Raw genomic sequence first — 13644 nt, 5'->3', positions numbered from 1 at the left:
CCCCTTTTTATAAGAAATCTTCAAACTATGCTTCAATCACATAAATTAATTACTTGGAATTAACTAAGGACCAAGCTTTGCACCTAATAGAACCATAGATCATAGAAGGTCCAATTGTGTATTTCTCAATATCCATGAAACATATCCATTCTCCTTTGCAATGGCAAAATTGTAAGTCCATATTCTTGACTGAATAGAAGAAATGGTTTTCTTATAAAAAACAATATAACGAGAACCCTCTAGGGCTGAAAATTAATTTTAACACTTGACAAATAGACCCCTTGATTGAGGTGGCCTTCCGTTGAACTATACTCCATTTCTAAAAGAATCAGAAAGACAACACACTACTTTACTTACTCTACAAATACCTCTTCCAATTCATTAACATACATCCGATCTTGCCGATCATAGAAATAAATCCTGTAGCTCCATATATCTAGGAAGACAAAGAAACAGATGGATGCTTGCTTGACAACCATCATATAGAGCCTTTACCAAGGAAAAATGCATATCCTTGTGTGGATCTCCTCGTCTCACGATCTCCTACATAGTCACTATCATAGTATCCATGCAACCTTGGATGACTTTCTCTGTATTCCATTACAAACTATCTTGTCTCTCTTATGTATCTCAAGATTCTCTTGGCTGCATTCCAACGAGACTGTTTTGGACTTGCCATGAGCTGTGCAAGTGAGCCAACCGCATAACAAATATATGTCCTTGTGATAGTTAGATATATAAGAGATCCAATCAGCTTTAAATAGCACTTGTCATTGATTGTAGGATTTTCTAGATCTTTGATAAGTTTTAGACTTTGTTGCATGGGCATGGCTACAATCTTGCAATCTTCCATACGAAACTTCTTTAGGAGACTATCCACATTTTTCTACTTGCTCATGAAGGTGCTATCTCCAAATTTCAATACCAAGACAATAGTATATAAGTCCAAGATATTTCATGTTAAACTCTATAGATAAGTTTTGTTTTATCTTGGTTATGAAGCTAGCATTTCCTGTCACAATCAGATCATCTACATACAAAAGTGCAATAGTAATGTCTTCCCCTTGAACTTTGTTGTAGGGAGTATGATCTTCATTGGACTTAATGTATCCCAGATAAGAAAAATACTTGTCAATTCTGCTATACCAACTTCTAGGTACTTGCTTTAAGCTATAGAGACTTTTCTTAAGATGGCAAACTTGATGCTCTTTTCTTGGTTCAATATACCTTGGTGGTTGCTACATGTAGACTTCCTTATCTAGGTAACCATTGAGAAAAGCATTTTTGACATCTAGTTGGTATTCATTCCATTTTATTGAATGTGGCTAGAGATATTATAAATCTTATGGAATCCACCTTAGCTACTCGAGAATAAGTCTCATCACCTGACCGTAGTGTTGTGCACAACCTTTTACAACTAGTCCAGCTTTATATCTTTTAGTGCTTTCATTTGGATTTATACTTCACTTTGTAAACCCATTTGTTTGCAATGGCCTTCTTTCCAAGTGCAAGGTTGCATAGGGGCACACCGAGGGTTGAGGGCGATGCGAGTGCACGATGGGGAAGGTGATGTGTCCACAACAGGTTCGAGACTGATGCAGCACGAGGGGTCGGGGGTGCATGAGGGTCCAAGAGTGAAGCAGGGGCACACCGGGGTCGAGGCATGATGGGGTTCAGGATGATAGAGGTGCTGGGGTGCCGAGGTCTAAAAGTGACATGTTCACACTGGGGGTCATGGGTGTTCGGGAGGGAACAGGTGCTCGAGGTGGGTCGGGACCAAAGGGGGCTCTAGGGCATGGGCGCAATGGGGTTTGGGACCGTTGACATGGGTGGTCAGGGGGTCGTGATTGGTTGAGGTTGTAGCATTGAAGAAATGCAAAGCTCGAACAGTTGCACATTTTTTGTATCACAATATTGTAACCAAATTTGGTGTTCCCATTGAGATTGTATCTGATAGAGGAACCCATTTCATTAACAAAACCATTAGAAAAATGACCAAGATGCACATGATGCTGCACAAAAAATCCAAAGCATATTACCCACAATCCAATGGATTGGCTGAAACCTCCAAGAAGCTCATGAAAAGGTTTACAGAAGAACAATTGCTGATCACCCAGAGGATTGGGATCAACATTTAGACTCACTGCTTTGGGCACTTAGGACAGCACACAAGGTGGCCACAAGATTGACACCTTTTAGGCTAGTGTATCGTTGTGAAGCAGTGGTACCCATGGAGTTTGTTGTAGACAGTCTCAGAGTAGCAATTGACAACAAACTTTCACTAGAAGACACCATCAATGCTAGGTTGGAGCAAATTTTACAATTGGATGAAGATAGATTGGCTAGCTCCTATACAGTTGACATTATCCAAAAAAGAAGAGCAGCTTGGATCAATAGAAATATTAAATTCAAGCTTTTCAAAAAAGGACACTTAGTGTTGATGTTCAACACTAAATTGGGCAAAATGCCAGGTAAATTCAAATTAAGGTATGATGGTCCATTCAAGGTGATTGATACATATGAGCAAGGGACATTTCTATTGGCAGACCTACATGGCAACTCCTTTGAAAAATCAGTCAATGGTTTTTGACTTAAGGCTTACGTTGGCCCTGATTCCACACAAGCGAAGATCAACACAATCTCACTACAGAATCCTTCTGAGGTACACGGTTATACACTCTCCGTTTCAACCTATTTGCTCACTAATGGGGTATCATGCAGCTTTCCAAAGAAGCCTTCAAAGACAAATACAAAAGAGTTTTTTGACAACCTTGAGCAACATCATAGCAAGCAATCACATGAACAGTGGCTATGATTATAGTCTAACCCGATTCTACCAATAATGCAGCAAAGACGTTCACTTCCAATACAGTTCAGGTATATTCAAATTACTCTACAATAAACAAAAGTGATTTTGTAGGTGAGAAGATGCAGCAACAAGATCCGCTCCAATAATGTTCAGATGTGTTTTGGACTCGTTTTGGACCGAAGTTCGGACCAAAGTCTGACAAAATCGACTGAGAACTCCACCACAGTTCTAATGGGGACCAAACTATGCCACTCCGATCCGTCGCACACACACCGCATGTGTCTTTTCTGACTTTGAGTCTGACTAAGGTCCAACACCTTGTTCGCGTGTTCAGTCCCGCATCCAATCCACCCACTCTAATCCAACTTCCGTCCGACTCTCGTGTTCGCCCATTGTCTGACCTTGTAGTCTGGACTCCGATTCTCCACATGCATCGTAGCAAAGTTTGACTACGCTCCGCCTATCCAACCTCATTTCAACCTTAGTCCGCCAACTCATAGAACACACTGCACTAGCCGTACCGACCCATCAATGCCCATATGTACACAACATCGATTGCACAAAATTTGATGAGGCCACTCACACAAACGATGCCATCACCACAAGGAAAAGCATCATCGCCTGATGCACGCCTTACCGACCCCATGATGCAAACTCATATAAGCAAGGAGGCATGGGAGGTGGATTATACACACACACAATCACTGCTTCATACTACCAATCAGGCACATGCGAGACTCCTAGTGAATCTCTAGACAAGCCTAGTGAACGACGGCTTCTGCACTCAAGCTTCCCTTCAAATGGCTCCAAAACATAGTTCCCTTGCCTTCCGAAACACAGAATTCTCATCGCTCGAACTCCTTCATAGAGCAGCTTTGCTAGATGACGAGATGGGTCGAAGCAAAAAGTCTCTGACTCTAGTAAGAAAGAGCCCCCAAACAAGCCCAGATGGGGAGAAGGTGATTGTCATCACAGAAAGTGAGGAGATAGAGTTCGACGACAAACCTCCCAGCCACCACTAAAGAAGCAGATTGTGACAGCTAGTTTTGTCAGCTTCAAAGTCTCTCTGGACCTCAGCAAAAACTAGAAATGGTTAAAAAAGATAGGCATGCTTCAATACACAAGCCTTCCGTGGACATCCTGGAAGGCTCCATAGGATCCTCTTGTGCAATATGAAGCGTTCCAAAAATTAGGAGGTATGTTGAGCAACAATCTCATGGCTACACTAGAGATTATCACTGAGGTTTTTCAATTGCCTTTGATTAGGGAGGAAGTTGCCTACAAGAAAAATGTCAATAGTGAGATGCACAAGGAATTCGGACCGCCTGAAACACAGAAATATTATTTCTTTGTGAGTAATGTGCAAGATATAGGCCGCCGCCAACAATTGGTATGGTATGTAGAGAGAATGTAGCTTTTAGTGAGGCCCAACATAATGATTTGAGATTCATATGCAGTACTCTGTGCAACAAAAAAGGGCACACGAATCAGCTGAGCTCACTTATTGCATACACGTCTCATGGGGGAGATAGCAAAGAAAGATTTGACTACATCTAATGCACATTCGAAGATTGCACTATTCATCAAAGCATTGTTTGAATTTGTAGCACAAAATAAGGAAGAAGTGCCAAACGTCATTATACAATATAGATAAGATAGAAAAAAGCAAATGCATGACAAAACAGAGCAAGATAACAAAGAATCCAACAAATTAAAGGCTACAACAGTGCAAGATTTGCAAGTGGCTCAATATTCTAAGGATGAGGCATTACAAGCAGTATATGATAAGTCCTTGGCAGATACACTTTGGGACACACCACTGGCAATGGAGATGCCCCCTTAGCAAACACAACAAAAATATACAAAAAAATCAAGCTAAAGCATAGATGCCGAAGGAAACATGGCTCAAGCCCGAAGACGACGTGGCTCGTTTGTTTCTCAACTCACCTCCAAAGTCCCAATTTGAGAATTTGTCTCCAATCCGCAAGCTCGACTTGTTGGAAAACTCCTGTGAAGGACAAATAGGCATTTGCACCACACATAGAGATGTCAAACATGCAAGCTGGCAATGCCCTACTCGTACTCTAACATTATGTTGAACAACAACAGAGAGAACAAGCTACACTGCAAAAGCAAGTCCAACAGCTCCAGAAAGAAAAGGAGGTAGCACAGGAATTCATGATCAAGCATTCTGACTTGTAGCAACAACTTGCCAGTGCACAAGTCAAAATTACAGAACTTCAAGACGAATATGCAAGGTCTACAAAGCAATAGTGCAAACATATTGCAAAGCTGATAGCACAAGACAAGGTACAATAGGATTGCATGCCAACTGTGACAGCATGGCTCCAAGTGATGAAAGATGAATTCTTTGTTCAGCTTGACCGTATGGGAGCAAATCAAAATGACCTTCAAATCAAAAATCTTTTGTTATGACAATAGCTTCATGCACTCCAACATGTTGAAAAACAACTCAAGGAAATGGTTGACAAGGTAGACAACGTATTCCTTAGCAAATATGAATTTTCTGAGTTGAAAAAGCAACTAGTCCGGACATCCCAAGAGATGTGGAATACCGTGAAGGGAAGACTATTTACTATAGCAAAATGACCATATGATTATTTCACATCGGTTGTATATTCCTACAAGGCCATGGCCTATGAGCTAGAGACTTTAAGGGAAAAATCAAAGGATGTCTAGAAAAAGCAAATGCCATTGGAGGACCCTCTCACAATCTTTGACATAGAGAAAGTAGGAACTTCTGCAAATTTCAATGACCCTGCAGAATTCATGACACAGATTACTAAGCTTATAGTAGAACAGTCCGACGAAGATGCTAGCACAGAAGTCAGAACTACCCCTCACCACTCCAGGTGCGCCAACCCCAACAGAACCAAGGAATAGCCAGAAGGAGCAGAAGCACCACCGAAGACTCAGGAACAGAAAGAAGAAACTGAGACTGTGGATCCAATTGTCACTCGGGGAACACTGATTGATCTCAATGCTTCATATACCTTCAAGGTGCATTTGAAGGAGTACTTTCAGTAAATTAGGGTTCGTGTCCGTGACTTTTTGAGAAAAACCCTCTCCACCGAAAGTGTGTCCCCGACTTTTTGAGAAAAACCCTCTCCACCGAAAGTGCCAGGTGTTGAAGGCATAGCCTCCACCCACGTGGAGACTAACCATGGGATAGGTTAAATACACCGCTGGTAAGAGGGAGTTATTAGAACAAGGTAGTGGGATCATTTTGTAAACTATAGAGACAGTTGTAACTATCCCTAACAACACTCCTTAGTGGACTAATCCACCACATAATTTTTTTGACTAGGCCTGTTACATTTTGGAACTTACTGTTGCGTTACAACAATCGGACTGAGATGGCTACAAAACCTTGTATCAGCTCTTGTTGAGAGTTTGAGTTGTTGAGTTGATGTATTCTCTGTCAAAACATAATATACAAGAAGCATACTACCTTTTGCAAGATATCCTATCTGTCCTCTTTACATCTCATGATAGTCTTTTATAGTCCGCTTACTTTTCGACTATACTTTGACTACTGGCACCTTGTTGTCAGGAGTGGAGATGTGTTTGTGTTTTTCACATATTTGAAGACACTCTGAATAATGCAAGACAAATCAGAATTCAAAAAAAACTATCTAATGATAGTATCAAGCATGCTAAAAGAAAATATGCATGTCAGTAACATCAGCACATATACATGGCAAGTGACAAAAAATAAAATTAATATCACATACAAAGATAACACATAAATCACAAATAAAATGACTTGCATCTAGAACTATACTACAATAAAACAACACAAATCAAAGAAATTCACTTGCATCTAGAAAATCTAGAGGCACACTAGACTTAGTATATTACAATAAAACAAAACAAATCACATTTTAAAGCCACAAAATCTATTAAACTATTGAATGCAAAATAAATAAAAAACTTGTGAATGAACCATAATAGATTCTTGGAACAAGGACTTGGTGAAATGTAATCCAACTTGTCCTCCCTAGTGAACCCTCTTGTATTCTAGACTAAAGTTGATGAAGCTTGCTCCAAAACAAATTATATGTTTCCAAATGTATTGAAATCTATTTGAAAAAATCTTTTGCAAAAAACTATAGATAGTAAGAGTGTATATGTTTGAAAATAGTTCCAAAATGACTATACTTATACTACCCTACATAAAATTTTCTTAAAAATAAATAATATGTTGTAAATATATCCACAAATAATATCACTGTGACATGCAAAGAAAAAACATACAATTACTTATTAAATTCCAATAAATAAAAGCTAAATTAAATGTATAAATGAGAAACATTATTAAAATATTGATTCCAAAACAAAATTTGAATATATGAATGAAACATATCGAATTCTTAAAGCAAGGACCTTCAAATGTGACATGTGATCCATTGGCTTTTACTAAGTGGACTCCATTGTGATGCAAGCTAAATTGCATGGAGCTTACTTCATAACAAATTATATTCTCCCAAGTATCTCAAAACTATTTCAAGAAACTTTTGTAGAAAACTATACATAGTAAGAGCATATGTATTTGAAGAGCATATGTAGAAAACTACAGATAGTAAGAGCATATGTATTGAAACTATTAACTTACTTAAAATGACATCCAAAGTGACGTTTCACTATTGCCGCTATTCCCACTTGTTAGAAAGACTATATAAGCTCACTCTCCATAAAATTTCCTTGAAAATAAATAAATCTTTCAATGTCTTCAAACCATGTAGTAAAAGAAAACAATTCAAGTACACAAAACATGTTACAAAGTGATTATGTGTTCAAAGTTGCATCATTAAATTTCAAATCTCATTGTTGTTACTATCTTGTATTATTCCAAACATATCACCTCAACTTCCATGAAAATTTCTTGAATATTCCCTAAACCTTCATAAATGTTTTGAATTGTGCCCCCTAAAGATTGTACTAAGAAAAGTGACTAGTGTTGATAGATGAATGAAAGAAGAATTGGTTTCCATGCATAAGCAAGTCTAAAACTTAAAAGTCAATCTTCTTTCTTTCTTTCTGAAAGAATCTCATCTAGTATCTTCTTTCTTGCTTTCTCAAAGAATCTCATCTACTAGTAGCTCCTTCTAGGCTTGAAACACCTTGCACCATTCATGGTTCATCTAGTACATTGATTGACTTGAGTTTTCAACTAAAAATATTTGAAATTAAAAGAGATTTTTAGATGAGAGAAGAAGTGGCAAGATTTGCAAGAGGAGGGCTCAAAATGGAACACGAAGAAGGCATGGTGAATCTCATTCAAAAATCTTGAAAGTTTTAAAAGAATGAAAGTGAGATGGGAAGGAAACGTTGGTCGAGAAGGGATTCAACATGAAATTCCATCCCATGATAGGGAGAATACAGGATGAAGTGTCCTAAAATGAAGAAATTTGAAGATATGACTAGACAAGAAAGATGTGAAATGGTGCTAAAAAATAAGAGAAGGAAGATAAAAACATGAGAATAAGAGAAGAGTGGTAGTTGGGTGGGAGGATTTGGTTTTAGGCCAAATGGCACAAATTTGGTTGAGAAATTGGTTTTTCCAATTTGATTACAATTCAAATGTGATGGAACTATTAAGGTAGCAAGTGGGTTAGTTTGGTTTTGCCTGGTGTTGCAACGTAAATGATCAAACTATGAAGAATTTACACAGCGGGGAAAGTGAGTTCTAGTAGTTGGTCAATAGAGATCATCATATTGAGCTTCCAAAACTTCTCCTAGGTCATATTAATCTGATTTTGCTCCATTGGACCTTTGAATTTGTTTTCACTTTTTGATTCATTGTTCTTCATCATTCCTTTGTTGGGTTCCTTTGATTGGTCATTAAATTATTTTCCAACCCGATAACTACCTTATCCTCCTGAGGGTTTTTTTTTGCCAGAGGTTATGGCTTCTTTCCTTAGCCATTTTATTTTTGTCTTTCCCTAAAGATTTATTTTGCACATTGACACCTACTCAAGTATGTGCCCCCTAAGTGGGATCCTATTAAGGAGATAATTAGCAAAAAAGAGGTTGGAATGGATAGCTTACATGCTTTCATAGAAAACAAAGGTGAATAGATTGAAAAGTATTCATCTTAGCAGTATGTTAAGAAACTAATCTTACAAATTTGAAAGGTTTGATATATTATACTATATAGATGTGGGAAAATAATGGAAGAAGGTAGGGTACTTCCATTTTTATAAATATTAGGAGAGAGGGACTCCCAAATTACAAGAGTAGTACTTTGAATTCAAACCATTTCTTCCACATCTCTTGTAATAACTACAAAGAATAGTTTATGCAAATGATATAGGTAGAGACCAAGTGCAAAATAGTTTACCTTTAAATCACTTCAAGATGAGCCAAGAGGAAAATTAATATTGCTACACTCTAGAAGAATTTTATGAGAATAATGTAGACTCCTCAAGGGGTTTAATTATACTATAGGGTCCCCTATCACATGACCCCATGCACCTTTAAAGAAAAACCCTTACACATGGGATGGTGACCATTTTTTAATATTACCCTTGTATTATGTTATATGTATCGTTATGTGCATGAAAATTGAAAGAAGCCCCCATTCAAAATGGTGTACCCTTAAAAAATGCATGGAATGGTGACCCTTAAAAATAATACCCTTGTAATATATTATATGTATCGGTATGTGCACGAAAATCAAAAGCACCCCCTTAGATATGGTACACCCTCAATAAAAGAGACCCATTTCCTACATGCACATAGTTCATACAAAATCAATAGCGAATCCTTTGGATGGAGCATAATATATGAAGGGGTGTCCAAGAAAGATGCACAAATAGTCATAGTGTGATGGAAAGCACAATGAATAAAGAAGAATGAAATATATAAAACAATATATACTGGAAAAGAAAATAATGATATTAAAATCTTGATTGGCTAATGTTGAAGATATCTTAAGAAAGGTAGGTAGAGGTCTAATGTTGAACATCCCTTGACTCAAGATTTGTCAAATACTTTTAAATTTATATTTTTACATGGTCGTGTCTACAAACTTGCATTTTTAATTTTAAAATTGAAGGACATAAGTGTGACATTCCCGCTTTGTGATGGTTTCAAGGAGCCATATGGTATTATTTATGGATTTGAGGTATCCTCTTAGGATACATCAAATTCTAAAATAGCTTATGGGATACGAGAGATCCTCATGTTGCATAGATGACATTCGGGCTTATTATGGTAAGGATATTATAGATATATAGATTATCTTAAAGCACTCCTCATAATCCCATTAACCTTTGGGATTTGAGGTATCCTCATCTTAGTGTTAGTGTTGGGAAAAAGCCATCATCCCTCATGGATGACACATCGTTAACCTCCAGGATTTGAGGTATCCTCATCATAGTACGAGCATTGGGAAAAAGGCTTCATCCATCATGGATGATACATCGTTAACATGGGCTTTATAAGGTTGTGACAACACGGTTAAAGGAGGAGCTTAAAAGGAGTAGGTGTTAGCACCCATTCTTGGAGTGAGAGGGTGGGAAAAGAAGAAGAAGAAGAAGATGTGGCCTTGTGCTTGTTGTCAAACATACAGGGAATTGATAAAACATGCAGAGGAAATGTGGCCTTTGTGCTTGTTGTCAAACACACATGGAATTGATAAAACGTTTGCTTTAACAAGAAATGGAAAGGGGGTGCACTTGTCTCCATGAAAGAGAGATGAGGGTGCCAACAAGGAGAAGCACTAAACGAAGCTAACAACTTCCACTCACCTTCAGTGTTATATATTGGTCACTCTCTATGGAGCTAGTGTCTATACTTGTCTTCTGCGAGCTATGGCTTCCCTTCACATCCTCTGTGGCCTCTGGTTAGCTGCTCTTGCTGCCCATTCTGCTTTCTCTGCTTCCGATCCTTGCCCTGGCGGCACCTCCGCCACCCTTCCCAAACTAGCTAGCTGTCTCCCTGCCACCAAAAGTCCTTCTGTCCCCGTTCCTGCCAGTTGCTGCTCCCAAGTCGCCCAAATCGGCAAGACGCCTGCTTGCCTTTGCTCCATCCTCACCTCCCCCGCTGCCAAGTCTGCAGGAGCTAACCCCCAGGTCGCTCTTTCCATTCCCAAGCGTTGTGGTATCGGCAGCAGGCCTGTTGGGTACAAATGCGCAGGTAAGTTTTTGTGCTTCCCAAGCTTGCCATCCGGCGGGTTGTGTTGATATGTTAAAGGAGATACTGATTGAGATAGGGACGATTTTGGCAGGCGGGACTGTCCCTTAAGACTCGAGCTTGCAGGAATGCAGCCCAAACAGTGGTAAAGTAACTATGGAAACTGAACACTATAAGAGAGAGTCCTGAGAAAGCATGAGTGATTTAAATGTTTCGTTTTTGTTCTATAGCAATTCCTTTCAAGACTCAAATACTGAAAAGTTTGCGTGATTACTCCCAGACGTTGTTTTGAACGTGGTTAAACTGCTGCTCCTACCCAAGCGTCAATGAGAGGCTGCCATGCTGCAATCTGCTCCCATAACAGAAATTCTTCTCATAACACGGATGCATAGATGTCCCACTACCAGATGTACCGAACTTGATGACCATGCCAATGGCTCAAACCTTAACAATCCTCCATCATTGGGTGGTCTCTATATCATGCTATATTCCATCCATAAATAAAGAAGAAAGCATGCATGGGAATGTTGCACAGCCTTACACATGGATTGGTAATATGGGGTTGTTGAATTTGCATGGTGTACATAAATAAGATAATTACTATAAATGAAACCTAGTTGGAAATAGTGTCTTGACATGTTTATGATTAAATCATTTTTGTTATAAAGTAAGGGATGCATCTAGACTCTAATCCAAGGCACTCGTTACAAAAAATACATGCAGTGGAATGCCAAATGAGAGATTATTTTGAATACTTTCTTGAGTATGTACTTATATGTAATGAGTATAATAAATGCCAAATGAGAGATTATTTTGAATACTTTCTTGAGTATGTACTTATATGTAATGAGTACAATAAGCATGAACATAAACAAGTTTTAACGCTTTTCTAGCACCAAACATCATTTTTTAAAGGAGATTTTAGGCTTTAGAAAAATAGGTTACACTTGGGGTTAACTATGACATTCAAGGAGATTTGGGGCCCAAAGAGCTTTGGGAATGGATTAATACCTGATAAGCTGAAGAGGTGAGTTTAAATCCTAGTTGAAGGGAGGCCTAGGTGGGTTAAGATTGCAATGTAGCTCACTAGTTATCAAAATCAGCAAAGAAAATTTGTTTTTAACAGACAGGGGAAAGAGCAGGTGGGGGTTGGGTTTGTAATCATGCAATACCTTTTGCAATGCCCATCAAGGCTAAATCATAAGTTCTTTGGAGGTGAGAAGATTTCACAATTTGAAAAATTGAGCTCCTGATTGGTCCTACATACACATTTGATGCTCCTACATGACAATGGGAGTATGCACTTCTACTCCTCTTGCTTACATCAGGGTCACTCCTATGCATTTCACTTTTGCTAGTATTCTTGTGTTGGACTATGGGCCTACTTTGTTGCTAGTGGGTTATGGCTTCACTACCTTTGGTGCTAGTGTTTTATGGCTTCACTACTTTGTTGCTTTTAATCAATGTTAGTTGCTTTGACATGTCTAGTAATACTATTTCAATATCTAGTGTTGCAACTCACATGCTGCAATGTGCTAATAATGTTATTATTTCTTCTCCAGCACACCTCACTTGTTAATTGGTAGAGGAGGGATGAAATACAAGAGTGGGAGCAACAATAGAAAAGGTGCAATGGAGAAGGAGCATCGATAGCAACAATGAGAAGAGAGAGTAGTAGATGTATTACATGGCCATATCAGTGTGTTCACCTAAACCCCCACCTCACACCTCAACATGCCTCACTTACCACTTGTTTTCCTATATTGTACCCCTTATATTCTTTGCTCACCCCTTTTAGCTCCACTTGGAGACACTTGCATAAGATGCCATCATCTCAAGGAAGGAGCATCCTCAGATGAGCTTGTTTTAACCCTCTTGTGAATTGACTTATCGAAAAACGTGAAAGAAGTTAGTACTAACATCAATAGAAAGAACTTATTACTAACGTGAGAAGACAATGGAGATATTGGGAAAAACCAATCATTTTTTTCTCATTTTTAAAAAATTGTATCCCAAAACACATGCTGGAAGAAAACTTTTTAAAAATTGTATCCTGCCTAAATAAAGCTAAGTGGAAGACTTGGGAGACATGAGAATAACTAACTGATTTCTTAAACATTGTATTCCAAAAATGAAGGATGTTCAAAAAATATCTTCAAGATTTTTTTTAAAAAAATCTCCAATCTTCAAGAATACTTGTGCTACCTAGCAATGTCCATGGACATGCTATTTAGGAAATGTTAATGCTTAAACCCATAATGCAAAGATGACAACAAGGTAGAATAGTTATCGCCCTTGTTTCACACTTTGACTAGCCTATCGATGTTAAGAATGACTAGCCTATCCATGTTAAGAATGCTTTCCTCAATGGATACTTGGATGGGGAAATCTACATGACATAACCTTTAGGACATGTTGCCAAAGGAATGAAAAAGAAAGTCAACAAGTTGTAGAAATCACTCAATGGATTATAATAGAAATGACCACATGCATGGAATGCAAGATTTCACAATCATTTCTCTTACTCTATATTTTCAACCATCATAGTCAAATCCATCTCTTTGCTCCAAATATACTATTTTGTAGTTCTTCATGTTAATCATCACAGGTTCTAATGGACACCTCATTTCACAAGTCAAAGATTAGCTCACATTAGAGTTTTGAGATGAAGGCCA

The 13644-nt window shown here is 38.3% G+C and overlaps 1 protein-coding gene across 1 annotated transcript; it reads left to right on the top strand.

Annotated features, from left to right (window-relative positions):
• The first annotated feature begins 10621 nt into the window (after nt 1-10621).
• On the top strand, nt 10622-11581 carry LOC147881905 (uncharacterized). Its single transcript, XM_087401915.1, has 3 exons — nt 10622-10972; nt 11064-11114; nt 11250-11581. The coding sequence occupies exons 1-2, from the start codon at nt 10648-10650 to the stop codon at nt 11078-11080; spliced, it is 342 nt and encodes a 113-aa protein (XP_087258041.1). The 5' UTR covers nt 10622-10647; the 3' UTR covers nt 11081-11114; nt 11250-11581.
• Nucleotides 11582-13644: the final 2063 nt, after the last annotated feature.

Source organism: Dipteris shenzhenensis, chromosome 30 (assembly GCF_047967505.1).
Source record: "Dipteris shenzhenensis isolate YYH24624 ecotype China chromosome 30, Dip_SZ_1.0, whole genome shotgun sequence".
Classification (NCBI taxonomy): domain Eukaryota; kingdom Viridiplantae; phylum Streptophyta; class Polypodiopsida; order Gleicheniales; family Dipteridaceae; genus Dipteris; species Dipteris shenzhenensis.
Note: the sequence above shows the minus strand (reverse complement) of the source record. Positions and strands in the feature narration are given on the sequence as shown.